This window comes from Polyodon spathula, chromosome 13 (genome assembly GCF_017654505.1).
Source record: "Polyodon spathula isolate WHYD16114869_AA chromosome 13, ASM1765450v1, whole genome shotgun sequence".
Lineage (NCBI taxonomy): Eukaryota > Metazoa > Chordata > Actinopteri > Acipenseriformes > Polyodontidae > Polyodon > Polyodon spathula.
The window spans coordinates 10,709,750-10,729,114 of NC_054546.1; the positions used below are offsets into that span (position 1 = coordinate 10,709,750).

The window sequence follows — 19,365 nt, forward strand, 5'->3', positions numbered from 1 at the left end:
AATTTAAAGGAAAGAGTAATGCAGCCTGGCACCACTAAGTACATATGTGAGCAAACACTTCCGTTCAACTTCTCCTGGTATGGTACTTAACTGGTATGAACTTAATACTCAGATTGACTGCAAACCTCTAAAAAGGGCCTTTTTAAAATTAAAACATTTAAATACAATTTTTGAAGCTTTTGTTAACTACACAATGTAGTGGTTTCTCAGTTTTTAAGGAACATTCACTTCAAAAGTACAATGCATTTATAAAGTCTGTAATTAAGAAATATATTTACATCAAAGTGCAGTCTCAAGAGACACTATTTAATTGTGACTTACACACAGCTGTACTACTCATTAGAGGCAGTTTATCACAAGCTTTCATTTTCACTCCATTTTCATTGAGTATCATCCGGTCGACAAATCACCCCATGTGCAAAAGTCTAGCTGCCTACTTTCAAGAACAGATCAAGACTTGTATCCATACTGTACTAAAATCATGCCCACTGCTCAGCATTACTCACCTACAGTCGTCAAAGGTGGTGCCAGGAGAAGAAAGTGCAAGTCTTTTGCGCAGTTCGTCCCTTTCCCGAGTGACCTGTCTCAACTGGAACAGGATGGTCTCCAACTTGTCACTCATCTGCCTGTTATCTATCAGCACTGGAGGAGGGGATGAGGGCTTGCCAGTCGTACCTGTTATTGCAAATTCTTAAAATGTGAATATGTTTTGGAAAACTAAAATAGTACATGTCAGCAAGCAAGGCTCAGTCAACAAGACGAACAGAGACATCTCTTTAACTTGAGCAGGGGGGTACCGATAGACTAGATCAACACAGATCCTCAATCAAAGTGGTAGAGGGAGCTGACCACGGCTTTCAATACTATTTTATCATACCAATATTCATTCTTAACTGTCCTGGGAAATATTGTGAAAATGCTGTATGATAATAATTTAGAAATACCTTTAAATGAACAGGAATTTATTTAGAGATATCCGAAAATGATTTAGGAGATATCTGAAAATGCATTTTAGATATCTCATTTAACACTCCATTTAAAGATATCTGGAAATAAATTTGAGATATCTCTAAATTTATTTTAGATATCTTCAAATGATTTAGAGCAGGGGTTCCCAAAGTGCGGCCCACGGGCCAATTGCAGCCCACGAGGACGTTTGGTGCGGCCCTCACAATGCTTCTGGATAAGATTACAGTTAGGCTACAGTACAGTAGCTAGTAGGATGTTAAGTAGCAATCGTATGTCATTGCATAAAAAGCGCCAATGTAATGGTAGATAATTTATGAATAATTAATGCTGCACTTTAAACAGAAATGTGTGACTAGTTCATTGTATTCAGAAAGAAAAAATAAATAAAAACCTCAAGGTAAAATACAGTAATATCTGTGTTTTACTTCTGCACATTTACTATGGAAATAGCTCTAAATGTCCACACCATGGGCCAATTTACATAATTTGTTTACTTCGAACTTTGGACATCTCAAACTATTTGTATGACTATTTGTAAGATGCATTCTGCCTCACTACTGAAGAAGAGTTTAATTGGTATAGTTTGAAGAGTATCTATTTTGGTATTACCTTATTTAATTGTTGTGACCAGCACAATGTAAGATGTGACAGCATGATATTGGTGCTCAAACCTAAGCCTTTTGTGGCACCAAGACACAGGACAAAATACAAATATATTTCAAAGCTGCTGGTGTTGCAGTGGTAGTAACACACTAATTTTAAATACAAAAATGTATAGGAAATAAAAAAAGGCCTAATTTGGGACATATTTCGGTTTCTTGAGTGGTAGATTTTCTTGTGCAGCCCCACATCCCATGCAACCTGTGGAAACTGGCCCTCCATCACCAACACGCACGCACGCACCCACGCACGCACGCACACACCTTAACTGTAGAAAACGGAAGGGCCTAACTTTAACCACACAATTGCCTACCCTAATTGTCAGTTATATGTAGAGCACAGTCAATAGGAAATGCTTCTAGTTCTTTTTATGGGAGACTGGACATATACTGCTCTGAAACCAGCCTCCCTTTATAGGCCCAGGATCTGCCAAGCAGTTTCATGTTCTTCTCCGCAAGTCCAAGTGTTGCAAATCCTGTATATTTCCTAAATGTTGTTCTCCTCAAGTCTTGTTAAAGTAACATACCTGTGTTTACTAGATCTGCTAGGATAAATTAAATACAACTGAAGAAAAGCCTGGCATCCTCACTGTCTTATATAACCATGACGATTCAACCCCAATCAAAACACAAAAACCAATCAGTATGCAAGTCGTCTCTTTTGGCCAGCCTTCATGTAAGCAGTGTTCTTTGCAAAAGTACAAATGCCTTCACTGTTCTCATTAACTTGTGACATATTTACTTACAGTACAAATAGATAGATAACAGCCAGCATATTGTGTTTGTATATCAAAATATACAAACACAATATGCATTTACAATAACCGTTACACAGAGCTGAAAAAACAATGACACGTTAACATTGGTTTGATGCTTTTCTATAAGTTAGTTGGTGAGGAAAGACAAAATGTAAGTTAAAAGAGACATTACAGTATAAAAAATAAGATTTCTGTGCAAAGTAACATTACTTAAACATTTTAGTGAAATATGTGAAAGCAAAATAGACACATAACTAACAGCATATGCACACATCAATATTTTTATATTACTTCTATGAACAGGGCAATGTTCATGTTTATCACTGAAGATTTTTTCTTTTGTACTCACCAATGCTGCTGAGAGAGCCACTACTTTCCGAGTCAGAAGGCATTGTAGACAGTATACTGTACGTCGATCCTGTAAAAGTAAACAAATTTACTAATTATGTTTGAAACTAAGAGATTTGGGTACTTGAGTATTTTCAATGAAGCGTAGCAACCGTAAAGTTTGTTATTTGTTATCAGCATAATTTGTGCACGTTTTGTGGTCGGTCATCAGTTCTCATCAACTTGTAAAATACAGTCATGTTTTTTTTTGGGGTATTTTATTTACAGTACAATGTATGGAGAAGAAAGTAATTATAAACTTAAAAACAGCATAGAACTGTTTTTTGTTTGTTACTTAAATTCATTAAAAGTCTCTACATCTTCAAAAGAAGATTGCCAATTTTTTTTTTTGTTCCAGGCAAAGATGACCCTTTTCCCCCTCTGACTGAACGGATGCTTTGTATAATTTACAACACCTAATATTTGTCACCTTAAAGGGCTATTCACACTATAGTGTTTATTCGCCGGGTTTTCTATGGAACCTAAGCAAAATTCACTGAGGGGGAGAAAAAAAACAGGTTCGATTTTTGGACGACAAACACAGCGATCACCACCCTATAATCTGAAGGCAACATGGGTAGGGTGCAAGTTGCCGTATGGTTATTGCTCCGAAGAAGAGAAAGAAAGATCCACACAAAACGTGTGTGTATGTGTATAGAACAGTCTGTTAGTTTTAAACAATCTCAAATAATGTTATTGGCAACAAAAACACTGTTTAAACAAAATCTGAAGTACAGACAGGACTGCCAAACACAATCATTTTGATGCATTCGGATGTGTTATTTATTTATTTCTCCTTCACTACCATAACATACCGTATAGGATGGTGTCACGGATGGCTTGAGTGGTGCGTGTGGTTGGTGGCGTCAGGTTCAGGAAGCAACACAGGCAGACAGTACTGGCAGGTGAAACTGAGATGCTGCAGCGCTCAGTGTGTTTATTAAACAACGCATGACATTTGAGGCCAAATTAAAAGACAAACAAGACGAACAGACTCTAACAATCAAGGCATGAACACTAAACACAAAATAAGTACGGTGCTGGTGCTTCCAGCACTCGTAGCAGTTGTTATTATTATTATTGTCTTTAACGCCTCACTCTCTCCCGTTCCTTCAATATGAACAAACAACCCTGAGTGAGTAAAACGTGCATCTATATATACTGTTATGCCGGGATTCAATTACCAATTAATTATTCACTTGAATCCAAGTACTTTAACTAATCTGCGCTGTCCCGTGCTCACATACTTTATCTGCACGTGAAGTGATTATGCAATCTCGGTGCTTAAATACAACTATATTTTAATTCACTTGTGCTACGCAGACTCATTTATATCCCATGCACCAATACCTATACACCAACATTAAGAAACCACATGCAACACATAACACAAAATCCACACATGGACAGGGCACACTGCCACAGATGGGCATCTCCGTGCGTCAAATATATGTAATAATGGACTGAGGTATCTCTAGCTACACCCAGACATTTAACAAAAAACTGTAGTCAAAATAGGTGTGCATATTTTAAATGTACCAAAAGTGCTTACTTTCCGATTCTCATATTTTCTGTTTGTATTCTTCGAGATATTTCTTGTGCTGCTTATCATAAAGAACAAGATGTTTTGCACTACCATGATCAGACGTTCCCCCATCTTGCCTGTGATATTTGACGTGCAAGTCTGAATACAAAAATAGCAGCGAAATGTCAGGCGTAAAAAAAACACAGCGAATAAACCCTACAGTGTGAATAGCCTTTAATACTGTCATGTAACGACTTGTCATGGAAAACTATGCTTAGTATTTGGATGTAATGACAAAGCCCCTAAATGGACCAATCCCTAAAATTACACAGACCTGTTTACTGAACAGATCACCTTTTTTTTCTTTTTTCTGGTTTTCAAACAATCTGTTTCCAGGGGGAAAAATGATTTAATTTGAAGCTTATTCTGGCACTAGACACATTTTCAAAAACTAACAGATGTTATAGCCTACTCATGTTAAACCTCTGAAGAACTGAAAACTGCTGTGGACTGGCAGATATCTACATAGGCACCTCTTTTTAATGTACAATCTATCTGGGGGATAGGGCAGAACCTTGTAAATATTCTCCTGATTTTGAAAAATACATGGTATTTTTAAATCTCATTATACCATTGTTTTTGGTGCTTCCTTCTTTTCAATGTTGTAATAATGTTATGAATAACATTATCACAACATTTCAACCCTAACCTTACCTTAAACTTCAAATGGAAGAGAATTAAAAGAAAATCCAAAACAGCATTCATGCACAACCCATATGCAATACATACTGCTGTATGCAAGTATAATATTTATTTTTAAAATAACCCTTTACCTGAGGTATGGGTGTGATAGTCTTGAGCTTAAAAGTTTCAAGCACAGTTAAAAAAAAACGTTTCCACTGGAAAATGGACACATTTAGGTCTGCGTCTCTCAGCAAATCAAAGACTTTTTTTGTTTATCCCTTTCCCACTTATTTTATACTGGAATTCTGAGGTCAGTTTTGGACTGCATTAATGGAATTAGTTTTAATGAAACCAATAAACCTGTCTAATTAAGCATGTAGAATGAATGGTCTCCCATGTCTGAATTTCCTAATGCTAACACTGATAAATGTTCTTGAGATGCAGACCTGTTGGCAAACAGAACAAAAAACAAACACAGCAGGAGCAGTACCATGGATATTCTGGCACGAAGAATTTCTGCCTTTCTCAAAGAAATTATAGTTTGCTGCAGATTTGTAACACCTAACATAACAGCTTACATATTGACCAATCATAAAACATGCTGCTTTTGTAGCATTTTCAACCACTTGTTGTGCTAATGCCAATAAGAGGTAATAAATTCCATTTTAAAATGCTGTACTCTCTCAGAACTATCAACAAAACACATACATTCTATATCTATATCTATATATATCTATATCTATAATATATATATATATGTGTGTGTGTGTGTGTGTGTGTGTGATTTATAATATATATATATATATATATATATATATATATATATATATATATATATATATATATATATATATATATATATATATATATATATATATATATATATATATATATATATATATATATATATATATATATATACATACACATACACATATACATACAGTGCCTTGCAAAAGTATTCAGACCCCTGACCAATTCTCTCATATTACTGAATTACAAATGGTACATTGAAATTTCGTTCTGTTTGATATTTTATTTTAAAACACAAACTCAAAATCAATTATTGTAAGGTGACACTGGTTTTATGTTGGGAAATATTTTTAAGAAAAATAAAAAAAAACTGAAATATCTTCCTTGCATAAGTATTCAACCCCCACACATTAATATTTGGTAGAGCCACCTTTTGCTGCAATAACAGCTTTAAGTCTTTTGGGGTAAGTATGTACCAGCTTTGCACACAGTGTCAGAAGTGATTTTGGCCCATTCTTCTTGGCAGATTTGCTCCAGGTTGTTGGACAACGCTTGTGGACTGCAATTTTCAAATAGTGCCACAGATTCTCAATGGGACTGAGATCAGGACTTTGACTAGGCCACTGTAGGACATTCACCTTTTTGTTCTTGAGCCACTCCAATGTGGCTTTGGCCTTCTGCTTGGGATCATTGTCCTGCTGAAAGGTGAATTTCCTTCCAAGCTTCAGTTTTTTAGCAGACTGAAGCAGATTCTCTTGCAGTATTTTCCTGTATTTTGCTCCATCAATTCTTCCTTCAATTGTAACAAGATGCCCAGTCCCTGCTGATGAGAAGCATCCCCACAGCATGATGCTGCCACCACCATACTTCACTGTAGGGATGGTGTGTGGGCAGTGTTAGGTTTGCGCCACACATGGCGCTTTGAATTTTGACCAAAAAGCTCTATCTTGGTCTCATCTGACCACAAAACCTTTTCCCACATCGCAGCTGGGTCACTCTCATGCTTTCTGGTAAACTCTAGATGTGCTTTCAGATGGTGCTTTTTAAGTAACGGCTTCTTTCTTGCCACCCTCCCATACAAGGTAATTGTGCCCGCCCCTGTGTGTATTTTCTGTTATATGTTGCGTCTGTTGTGTTAAATGTTGGTACACAGGATATAAACGGGTCTGTTTCACATGTGTTTAGAAATGTATATTTGTATTTAGGCATGAGGATTGCACAGCACTTCACGTGCAAGTAAAAAGTAATATGTGAGCACAGGGAATTGCAATTTATTAATTCACGTGCAGCTGTACCGAGACTCCAATTGAATGATTGATTAGCAATCGAGTCTTGGTACAGCTGCATAAAAACAGCATGTTTTCACCCACTCGGGGTTGGGTGTTCAGTGAGTGGAGAACGGGAGAGAGAGGAGGATAAACTATTTACAACAATTGCTATTGCGTGCTGGTGGGACCAGCACAATACTTGTTTATTTAGAAACTCACCATGTTTGTCAGCGTGTCTGTCCGTGCACCATTTTGTTAAGTATAGTCCGTTTTTGTTTGTCTCTATTTTGGCTACCAGTGCCGTGTCCTGTTGTTTCTGTTTGATCAACTGTTTTATTTTACAATAAACAGGTGCAAGCAAGCGCCACCATCATTTCACTTCATCGATCCTGTCTGTGTATTTCATTCCTTCCTGGTTCTGCCGCCCACTTCGGCCGTCTCTGTGACAAATGTCCATTTAAAAAAAAAAGAGGCAGTCAATAGGCACTCAATGGCATTGTTTCTGGACTTGGTTTAACACAAAAGGTGAACTGTTAGAGAAAGGTGAACAGCAGGGTGTGGCAGGGACTCATTATGCCTCTGTATAGTTTAAATTATAGCACTTAAAGGTATACAACAGGATAAGTGTTTCACTACTCAGCAACCATATCTACCATGTCCTTAAATAAATACCTTTGAATAAAAACAGACTGGTCTGCATTCTCAATCATGATTTTAAAATGATTCAGCTCCTGCTTTGCTTTGGTCCAGTATATGCATTATAAATTGAAATTAAAACTGGTTAAAGCCACTTGTTAATTAATATAACAGGTTCCATTGTGATTTGTGAATGCAGAGAACCTTTATAGTTGTATTTGTAACTCCCATTCCCTAGGTGACAAGAGAATTGAAACCGCTTTCAGATGTCATTCACATTCTGAAAATCACACATACCTCCAAACCCTGCTTTTTTATTATTATTTAGAGTCTGCTTTGCCATCGGTACAACTGAATCAACTTTTTGTCAGCGAGCCCTCATGTAGGCTTAGTACTCTAAAAGCGGAGCCTGACAAACTGTTTACCCACCTCTTGGTACACTATATCAAACTGACTTTGGCAGTGCTCCAACTTGCTGTAGGTGACTATAATGTTTGATTAAAACTGGAACTGGTCCAGCTTACAAAGTCCTCTTTCCCTCTGACAACAGAAAGAAAGAGCAATGTGCCTCAGAAGCGAAGGCATCACATGGACCAGCCATGCTTTGTTCTGTCTGACTGAGGTTTCCCATTAGTCTGTTTGGTCAGACATTGTCACAATGGACAAGGATCACAGGAATCAACCACTCACTACTTCTAAGTCATGTGACCCCAGTGCTCTACACAGTTCTACAGCAAGTACAGCAGTCTGATCACTAAATTTCAGCTTAGCGATCTTTATTTACAGCAACCACCAGTGTATTCCTGTACTAACACTAGGAAAAAAAGTCAGTAGTTCAGGCAGGTATCTTGGAAGAGAAGCCTCACTTCGATTCAGACACTAAACTGAAAAAACACAGCTTCGGATAATTCGGAGCAACTGATTTAAAAATTATTAGGCCACAAATGCTTAAGAAAATGTAAATAAAAACTAAATTTTGCTATGGTGTGTAAATAATTTAAATTAAACAATTTTAAAGTTTTTATATACAGTGCCTTGCAAAAGTATTCAGACCCTCTCAGTTTTCACATTTTGTTGCTTTAAAGCTTGCAGTCATGACACTTTGAAGTAGAAGAAAAATGGATGGAGCAAAAGTACAGGCAAATACTAGAGGAAAACCATGTTGTTTCAGTCTGCTAAAGACTTAAAACTGGGGCGAAAATTCACCTTTCAGCAGGAGAAATCCAAAGCACAAGGCCAAAGCTACACTGGAATGGCTTAAGAATAAAAGTGAATGTCCCTGAGTAGCCCAGTCAAAGTCCTGACTTGAATCCTATTGAGAATCTGTGGAAAGACTTGAAACCTGCTGTCCATAAGTGATCCCCATGCAAATTGAGAGCTTGGTCAAATCTGCCAAGAAGAATGGGCACAAATTGCACCAAACTGGTGTGCAAAGTTGGTAGAGACTTACCCAAAAAGACTGTAATTGCTGCAAAGGTGCTTCCACGAAATATTGAGTTGACGGGTCTGAATACATAGTTCAGTTTTTTCTCTTTAGTTTTTACTGACATTTACTGTAACGTATCTTACCCTTAGAAATCTTCAGTTTGAGCATTCAAGTTTTGAATAAAACATTAAGTTTAAAAAAAAATGTGTATGCATAATTTTGTAATTTCACAAAATGGGACACCGCAGGAAGGGTCTGAATACTTTTGCAAGGCACTGTATATACAGTAGATGCCACTTATTAGCAACCTCTCTGTTCCCAACAAAAAGTTATGAACCGAACCTTGTTATTAAGCAAAAAGTCACATGTTCAAGTTTACATTATGTATATGGAAAAACGACACATACTGTAGTTGTAGAAATAGCGCACTAAAATATACATCTTGGTTCATTAGTGTTAAATAAACACTAATGAACACATAGTACTACAAAAGCATAAGTACTATCAATATCCTTAAAGACAGCAAACAAACTTGATATACAGTACTTACACTTAATATAGAAGCATCGTTTTAAAAGAAGTAGTTGTCTAATGTTTGTTTTTTACAATTTGCCACCTCCAGCTACAAAATCACTCATCATTTTAAGTGCAGCTTTGCAGCCAATTTCAAAATGTGGGATACAACCGATTTTGAGATGCCAAACTTTTCCACTACCCGGAATTGTTTTTTCACAGTTCCTCCAGAATCCGAACTTTACCAGCTATAGAAAGGTCTACACGTTTTGAAACCATGATGACAATCAGACTCAATAAATGTACATCTGCATTGTGAAAACTGACACATAAATAGACGCTGCGATGTGTGTGTGTGCAATGTATTCATGTGTGTGCCAAATTGTAAAAAAAAAAAAAGTTGTCATTAAGTGGCAGACAGTTGCTAATATCAATTAATCAATCTTTATTTTATATAGCACCTTTTCATAGTAGACTACCATCATAAAGCTCTTTATAAGATGCATAATATCCGAAATCCATGAACATTAAAGTCTATGAGATGGGATTGGTTCCCGTGAAAATGTTGTTAACAGAAAGCTGTATTTATCAGGGTTGCTGATAACCGGCATCTACTGTATATATTTTTAAATCCCATTTTCTTTAGTACTTCCTTCTTTTCTTGTTTAATAATCTTATCAATAACATTATTACAACATCCTAGCCTTACCTTAATCTTTAAAATGGAAGCGAATTAAAACAAAATCCCCAATATCTGGCATCAACAAATGCTTAAAAAATATAACTAATATACTGCCACTGTGTATACTTGCTTTAAATTAAACAAACTGATTAAAACAAATTAGAAGTGATCAGTATTTAATCATTATTTATTTGTGCAATAACCTTCTTAAAAACATGTTAGCAGATGGATAAATAATTGTGTATGCATTTCCATCTATACCCATTAACAAATTCACCCCTTTATCGTTAACCCTATGAAAGCATTTGGTACAATATTGAATTATTTTTTAAAAGGTTGAGTTTTCACTTGTGGGCCATGTTGATGCAGTTGATTTGTGTTATGAGGAGCTTTACTAAAACAAATCTTCTTACTACTTCCTGTATGACAAACAAATGTGTTTGTCCCAGTCATTTCAGAGGCCACATCAAAGGTACCGTGACTCTATTACTAACTACAGTCCTACTGTACCATGACAAAGCATATGAAACTATAAGTTTGAAAGATCAAGCAAAACACCCTGATGCCCAGCACTTACTGACTTCTTACATAAGATTTGTGCAGTGTCTTAGAGTATAATCTACAGCATATTTTTAGCTACATTTCTGCCGTGAGTAATTCAATAGTCCCATAATATAAATGGCCATTACTTATAAGAGAGAAATGGGGATTCAAACGGTAAAATGGTCAGTGTTAAACATTCTATCACATTCTCTGCCTAGTGAATGTCTTGAGCTTCAGGTATTGAAAATAGTCAAGTACTGCAATATATATATTTGTGTGTGGCATTAGCTGATGAAGGACTTATGTCCAGAACACATGGTATTTATTTTTCAACTTTGTGCATATTCCTCAATTCTCTTCTTTTAAAGTTTATATGTGTTTTTTTTGTTAAATTGTTTGTGGATTACAGAGTTGCAAAAAAAAAAAAAAAAAAAAAAAAAAAACACAGTGTAAACACTTTTAAGCACCAATATGTAACACAATATAAAGATTTAATAATAAACTATAATGTTAATGTAAATAGTTAAATGCAGGAACATACTGAAACTGAAAAATTAACTTGGTTTATGGCTTTTTCAGTCTGATCTTTAAATGAAATATTAATATATCCTGTTAGTTCACCCTGATCTTGTTTTTAACTGTTTCCAAAAGTTAAACAAAATGTAAATTACATTTGCATGAAAAGTTTCGATTCGTATGTAACTAGTACTGGAGAGGATACTCCTTCACATTTTTGGCAGGCTACTTTAGTATTTTCATATTTAAGCCTCCGCTAACAATGCCACATATGTACAGTAATTCGCTGATAACTTGGTGTAGCAGGCAAACCCAGCAATTAAATTAAAAACCTTAATTTTAATCAACACCACCATTCCATTCTTTACTCAACTTTAAAGTGAGCCTGGAAGTGCAACAGACAACATTCACCTCACCAATGTTTGCACTGTTACCAGCTAATAGAAAATGCAAAAGTACCATCATTTTCACAACCTCAAGTGTCATACTTTTACCAGTTAAGTTCAGCTTACATTAAAATCACATATAAGCCTGATAAAACATATGATTTTCATAACAAGTGGATACTGTGTATTTATTCACAGGCATTTCTTGGTAGGTCAACCAACTAACTCGACGAGATCTTGCAATTCTGTTACTTTAACACATTTTAGTATGTGTGGAGGTTTCCATTAAACCCGTTCAGCTGTTTTAGCAGAGAACAAACACCAAGACCACCTACAGGTTCTTCCTGTCCCTCATTTGAACCTGTCAATGACTTCTCAGCTTCAAGGCCCAATTCAAACTTGGGGCCCAAACAATTTGTCAGCCCCAGGCCCACTTATCCAACAGAACTGTTTCTGTCCCTTTTCCAAATAAGCCTTCAAAAACGTGTCTTATATGGTGAATGGTAGCTGATCTGCTTAATTAGCTAACCATTCCTAAACACAATACCTGGAGAAAGAATGGATGTTTATCTTTGATCCTGCAGTCAATTGGTGCTCCTTTTTTTAGCACAAATTTCTAAACACACATTACATTATACCACAAGCATACAATGTCACCAATGTGGAGGGGTGAAAAAAGACACTCAATCCATGGAATATGGCGATGCCACTTTGGTTACATTGGAGGACCACATTACTGCAGCAGGAAAACCTTTAAATACTGGAATGTCTTGACACCAAAACTAACACATTGCAGATCTGGAAGCTATTTTTTGAATGGTAAGCAAACTAAAAACAGACAGTATCTGTAAATACTGTTAGACATTTTGATAACCTTTGGTAAGAAAGGGAATTGGAAGCACAAAGTTTACCACAAGCAAAGCACTCATGAAGTAGTGCACTGTAGGAGTTCAAAAGTTTAACGAGCAAAAAAAAAAAAAAAAAAAGCAACTTACTATTAATAGTCCTAGTCATAGCAAGTCAAAAAACCGATTACATCTCAGGAATTTCTCTCTAACTTTACTTCCATGTTCTTTCTCTGCAAGACTAAACATCCGTTTAAAACATATTCTGATAACAGAAGACTTGAAGTACAATGGGTGGTTAAATTACTTGCAGCCCTGGATCAAACCAAGTCATGATAACTTAAGTGAATGTGCTACCCAAGGTGCACTGGAAAAACTCACTTAGCACCTGCCTATTTCAATGCCATTTTTAATAAAATTTGGTTACTTAGATGTAGTCTCATTACAATACTTGGTAAGTAATGCTTTATTTGAGCTACAGTCAATTACCAAATATTTAGTCTCCATAGCAGCCTGTTGGTTAAGTACTGTTTATTTTTTATTTTTTTTTATGCATACAAGTGGTTTAATACTGTAAAAAGCTGGTTGAGAACAGTGTGGGCAAAATTAAGAAACAAGATGAGCATTCAATGTTTTCAATACTTATCATTAATTCAACCTGCTTCACTGTTTATTCCTTGCATTTATTTGAACTACTTTGACCATTTTTCTCTTACTGTAATTAACAGGAAAATGTTGTGTTCAAGAATAGCAAAAAGTTCACCTATTCTTGTCAGTTCCACTGTTTACAGGTAACCACAGTGTAAAGATTCTGCAATAAAACAAAGCCGCACTACACTGTATCACACCTACATGCAAAATAGCCAGTGAAGCAGTGTTCAAAGTAGTATTCTGAATAAAATTTATTTTTTATTGCATTCACGTGTGTTAAAAATAAACAGTTAAAGTCTATGGAGGCCACTTTATTAAAATGACAAACATAAATCACACTGATTTTTTATTTTTTTTTCTGGTATTGGTGCAATCAATAAAACATACTTGGTCTGTTTTCAAGATCTACTCTACATAGGCATCTGTGATTGGCCTCAGTCACAGTTACATAAATGCAAAATGTCTTGGACTACTAAATTCAGCACTGCTGTTAGCACTTCATGGATAAATTGTTTATACATTTGAAAAATTCTGCATTAAACCAGAAGAGTGAAACAAAGTTGGTGTATTCACTACACCAAGATACAGAAACATTTCAAAACGACTTACAATAAAACAGAGTTTGTAAAATACACCCATGTCGCAGCTGAACCCTCATGTTTGCATTTCACAATCTGTGTCTTATTGCAAGTCATTTTCAGGTAACAAATCAACTGTGATGACATTTAGCCTAAAAAAAATGTGCAATTCTTGCAATTGTGATATTTATTAAACACTATAAAATGGATCTGGGCAGTTTTGCATAACAACAAGACATGGCTTGTGAAACAGAAATTATTAACAAAAGAATCACAGAATACAGCTGTGTGTCAATTGTGGCAGTGAAACTGGACAAGACCTAAACAGAACTTGACAAAAGGAATCCTAGAATATAGTTCTGCAACATGAAGAAAATATAGGCTCTACAATGCAGAAACATAACTAGTTCAGAAATCCCTACATACATGGCTTTTCCTAGGTTCTTATAGTCTAAATAACATGTTCTGTTTGGTAAAAATAAAATGGGTGGCATACAGTACACATACAAATGTACAATTATCCCAATTTTACTCTTAATACCACTTGTCCTTTTAATACACTTCCACAATATCTCCCAATAGGAATGTGCTTGGTTATGTATTCACACTAAAGCAGTTATTTTTTTTTAGATGAGCTTCTGACCATAAACCTGCTTAAATCAGCCAATAACATTTCATAGGATTTTCTGTTGGAGATTTAAATAGAGAACTACTTTGTATGATGATGATGATTTCCATTACATGAGAGTAGCTGTTTAAAATTCATGCTGATTTTAGACTCGGCTCTCACCAAGATAAGCACCAACTAAGAAGTAGCTTTACAGTAAATTAATGTGATCCACTTTTGTTTCCTTCCACCTGATGATGTAGATATCCTTCTGCCTGTTGTTGATGGCTAAAGTGTAATGCTGGCTTCAGGGATCAGCTTACTTTGCCTCCCTGGTGCATCAGCACACACACGGCTGCGATGCAGGCTACAGGGATCAACCACAGTGCAGTCTCCCCACCGTCTGGATTGAGCTGAGTAGGGTACATCTCTTCAAGTGGGCAACTTCTGTCCCACAACACCTCTAGAGGGTTCGACGGTGACGTCCCAGGATCACCCCCCTCGTTCCTGTGGCAAAGTGGGTAAGTGTGTGCAGGGGAAGGTAATACAGCTGTGCAGAAGAAACAGACAAACAACGATATCCATATGCAAGAGTGTTTACTGATTGTATTTTGTCCAGAGCCTTGATGGCAAATAACAGTAAACAATAATGAAGTAAAGTGATACAGCGGCATGTATCACTTTATTTATAAACCCCCGGATTTGACCCGTAACCAAAAGTCCCGTCCTCTACACACCCACACGTAACACAAAACACAGGTTCTTTAATGAGTGAATTAGTGCTTGTGGTGCAAATACAGTTCTCCAAGAAATATGGGAAGTGCTGGTGTCCAGTTTTCTGCTGGCCTTTGGCTACAGCTCCGGATCGTGTTAGTAGTCTAAATAACAAAAAGTTTTTACATAAGACAGTACAAACAAACAAACACAACACTCAAGTTTTTTTTCACAAGTTCTCCTTTAGGTTTCTCTAACCATTTACAAAGGAACAGATCATTTAACTGTGTCCTCTTTTTATAGCCTCACTCATGACCCCTTGGTTAATGTGCTCATCCACTCCTCCAATCCGTGGATGCCATGCCATTTCCCGTCCGGATCACTGAGTTTGTGTACCGTAGTTCCGCCCCCCTTCTAGATAGCCGACTTCCACCTAACCCTGAGAATAAACTGTCATGCCATTTAGTCCAAAGTACTCTGTTCCCTTTACATAGCGCCCTCGCAGGTCGGGAGAGATCGAACACTAAGAATCATTCGATCTCTGTCACAGTCCCCCACCTCAGCTTAGCCCAACTGACTTATCTGTGCATCAACATTGCTTTTTTTCTATTATACTTGAAATCCCCAACCAGAATCTTTCTGTCTCAACCACAGCCAGTTGCTGCTCCTCTCTGCTGTTTCACAAGTTCTTCACTGTGTGCCACAACTCTTGACCAATGAATCTGCCAGCATTTTCTCTAGCAGCTTCCAGTTTTCCTAGACGAGGCTTGGTTTTAATACCTTTTGTTGGGGGCTGCTCTCCTGGACAGAGGAATGTTGTCCTTTGTATGCAATGTTTTGATGGAACTGGTGGCAACTTACTGGCCATGTTATATTTGTCTTCCAATGCCAAGGTCAAACAATGCAGTGACTAGTCATGACACCAAGTAAACTGTCCTTGACTAAGACCCACCTTACATCCTGTCAAAATGTGCCTTAAATGTTGCTGGTGATGAACACAAGATACATGACAGATCCTCTCCTACCCAGAGGTTTAGGTTCCGTTGTGATGGGAGAACACCATATGTTGACCTGATGAGGAAACCGATCTTGCTCTATTCTATTATCTATAGGTCTTGCCAGCCGATCTTGCACTGTTCCACATTCTCCCATCTCATCTATTCTCCCTGCTTGGCAAGGGAAATTGCATTTACACACCTCATCCTCTCCTCCTACCTCTGCATCTTGTTGACTACAAGATTCCAGGATTGAGGTGGGGCTGCCTTGTGCCATGTAGGAGGAGCTGAATTGAGACCAAGACCTCCTCTTCCATGCTGAACTTGCCCCATGATGGATATCACCGGTTCGAAGGGTAGCCTTTGCCGCCCACTTCCTTCCCTCCAGTTTTCAACACAGGTGTTGCCTCCCTTACGTATTTATCATGTGAATCTACTAATGTCATTTCCAGTTGGACCTTGGCACACATAAACTCCTCTGTTAAAGGAGAGACTGGTAGCTGCAGTATTCCTTTACCATAAAGTCCCACACAATTTCCTGACGTATGAACTGATTCTAGCTTCTCTACTGTTGTCAAGGAAACCTCGTACACAGTCAGTAGCCACAGCAGCCTTGGCGGTAAACCAAATTAAAAGCACCAGTTTAAGTTTGCCAGGTAAAGCGCTGCTGTCTATGCTCTTCAACCCTTCTACTGCTAGTTGTCACACTTCTCCCACACGAGCTGTGTCCTTTAGGTCCCCGTCATACCATCTCCCAAGACTTTTCACTGGCTTCTCCGACACTCTTGGTATTGCCTGACCATTAATGTAAAGCCTTTTATCCAGTACTTTTAACTAGAGAGACACTCCTTGATTTACCAGGCTTGAATTTCATTCATGCCCAGTCAATGTTATTGGTTAACTTGCCCAATAACCGATTAGTGCAGGCTACTGTTGTAGTCATGTTTGTCACATCATCCATGAATGCTCAAATTGGTGGTAGTCACATTCCAGAAACCAAGCGCTCTCCTCCCACTACCCATTTCGACGCCCCTAATAATTACTTCTACTGCCATGGTAAAAGACAGTGGAGAAATGGAATATCCTGCCATTATTCCAACTTCTAGGCATCGCCATGTAGTGTTGAATTCTGAACTTGAAAAACATAAATTGCAAATCTCCAAAGTAGGCTTTCACTATTTGTTACTGTCATCGGTACACTGAAAAAAATCAAATGATGCCCAAAGAAGTGCTTATGAAAAAAGTGAAATGCTTTTGATTTGGTTTAATCAAAAACAGCTGACACTGCAGACAGATATCAACAAGAACTGCTTATTACTTAAGGCTGGCATAATCCAGACTGACAGGCTCTTCCCATTTCTTGACACGCAATTCATGTTGAAACGAATAGCCTCCTTCTCCTTTCTGGAGGTTAACATTTTATTATGAAAAAAAGAGACGGTGAAACTCCAGAAGAGACAGAAAAAAAACATTACAATAAATCTAACTTCACTTACTTAATACATATACACTGCCACATACAAAACATTGATTACATTTTCTGACTGTGTTTAACCTGGGCAAAGATGCGTTGAACAACTGTAACAATACATTTTATTTCAAAAATAAAAATCTGGAATCTGATTTTTTTTTTCTTTTTGGTTTGTTTGAAATCTAATTTCAATAGACAAAGCACCATGGCAGCAATGGTGTATATTCATTCAATCTGCAGTATAAAAAAAAATAAAACACACCATCACCAAATGCATTTACTTATTTATTTTTCATTCTTTAGGGATGGACATAATATACTTCTTTTGGCCCAAGTATCTCTTCATATTCTTTGCAGTTTGTTGATACCGAGAGTAGTAATGAAACTAAAGCTTGTTCAGAAGTGATCAGATTAGATGATGTGGATCAATAAAAATTGAAGATGTACAGTTTTTCGCTTTTTGCTAATAATTGGCATGTAGACAGGCAGAAACCTTTATGAACAAAGCTCCTTGTTACAGCCCGTCAGTCCATAACTCATTACTCCCGGCATTGGGTTTATCTGGTTCACATCCATTGGGACACTAGTTGACAGTTTCTACAGTCCACAAACAGAGCAAGCTGCTGACATTGCACTTTGGACAGCCAAGCCTAAAACAAAGGCCTGTTGTTTCTGGCCAGGCCCTTCTTTTCATTGCACTGTGGAGGAACCAGTTGGCCCAGTAGTGAAGAGCCCTCAAATGTACTGCAGTAACAGATTGGCTCACTGTGACCTCAGTAGCAGTTATCACACTAGTGTAGAATTACAATGTTCTAATGGGTCATGCTCAGCTCAGGTAAGCAGCCAGGTGTTCGATCCTCATTTTTAAGGCTGTAAATCAATTTCTAAAAGTAAACTTTCTAAAACATTTACACATTACTTACCATTTGCAATAACGTCATATACATTTCTGCAAATACTTGAAAATGAAAACGCTACAATATACAAAACAAAACATAAGGAGTATCAAAGCAATGTCCAAGAAAATTGAAAATTGTCTCTAAATCTTGGATTCTTCAAAATAGCCACCCTTTGCCTTAATAACAGCCTCACAAACACGTTCAGTTAACAAGTTTCAGCAGGAAATCACCCAACATGTCTTCCCAGCTCTTCTGCAGCAACTCCCCGAGATGTAGGGCACTTGGGGGCAGCTTTGCTTTGACTCTTCTGTCCAGTTCGTCCCATAGAAGTTCTATGGGATTGAGGTCTGGAGACTGGGCAGTCCAGGTCATTAGATTGAGCTGTCCTTCACTTTCCTTCTTCGCCAGATAGTTCTTATACAACTTTGAGGTGTGTTTCGGGTCATTATCTTGCTGAAGAATGAAGGGACTGCCCAACTAGCCGTAATCCTGATGGAATGGCATGCCTCTGAAGTAAGCTATGATAGCCATGCTGGTTGAGCTTGCCATGGACTTGGTAAAGATCACCAGCAAAGCAACCCCAGACCATGACACAGCCTCCTCCATGCTTGACAGTGGGAACCACACATGCAGAACTCGTGCGCTCACTCTCTCTGCGTCTTACAAATACTCGCCGGTTGGAACCAAATATTTCAAATTTTGACTCATCGGTCCATAAGACCGATTTCCACTCCTCAAGTTTCTGTGTTTTTTGGCCCAGGCAAGTCCCTTCCATTTATTCTGCACTCTTAACAATGGTTTCTTTGCAGCAATTCTTCCAGTTAGGCCAGCTTCACGCAATCTCCTCTGAACAGTTGATGTTGAAACATCTGTACTTCTAGTAGCATTTAGCTGAGCTTG

At 37.5% G+C, this 19,365-nt stretch overlaps 1 protein-coding gene across 2 annotated transcripts in view; it reads right to left on the reverse strand.

Moving 5' to 3' along the window:
- Positions 1-19,365, reverse strand: part of LOC121325578 (disks large homolog 5-like) — a 57,051-nt gene that overhangs the window by 30,201 nt on the left and 7,485 nt on the right. For both annotated transcript variants that reach the window (XM_041268307.1, XM_041268308.1), the window contains exons 2-3: positions 2,736-2,804; positions 507-675 (exon numbers count right to left, since the gene is read on the reverse strand). In XM_041268307.1, the coding sequence (XP_041124241.1) occupies positions 507-675; positions 2,736-2,804 (238 nt within the window). The remainder of the gene's footprint in view (positions 1-506; positions 676-2,735; positions 2,805-19,365) is intronic.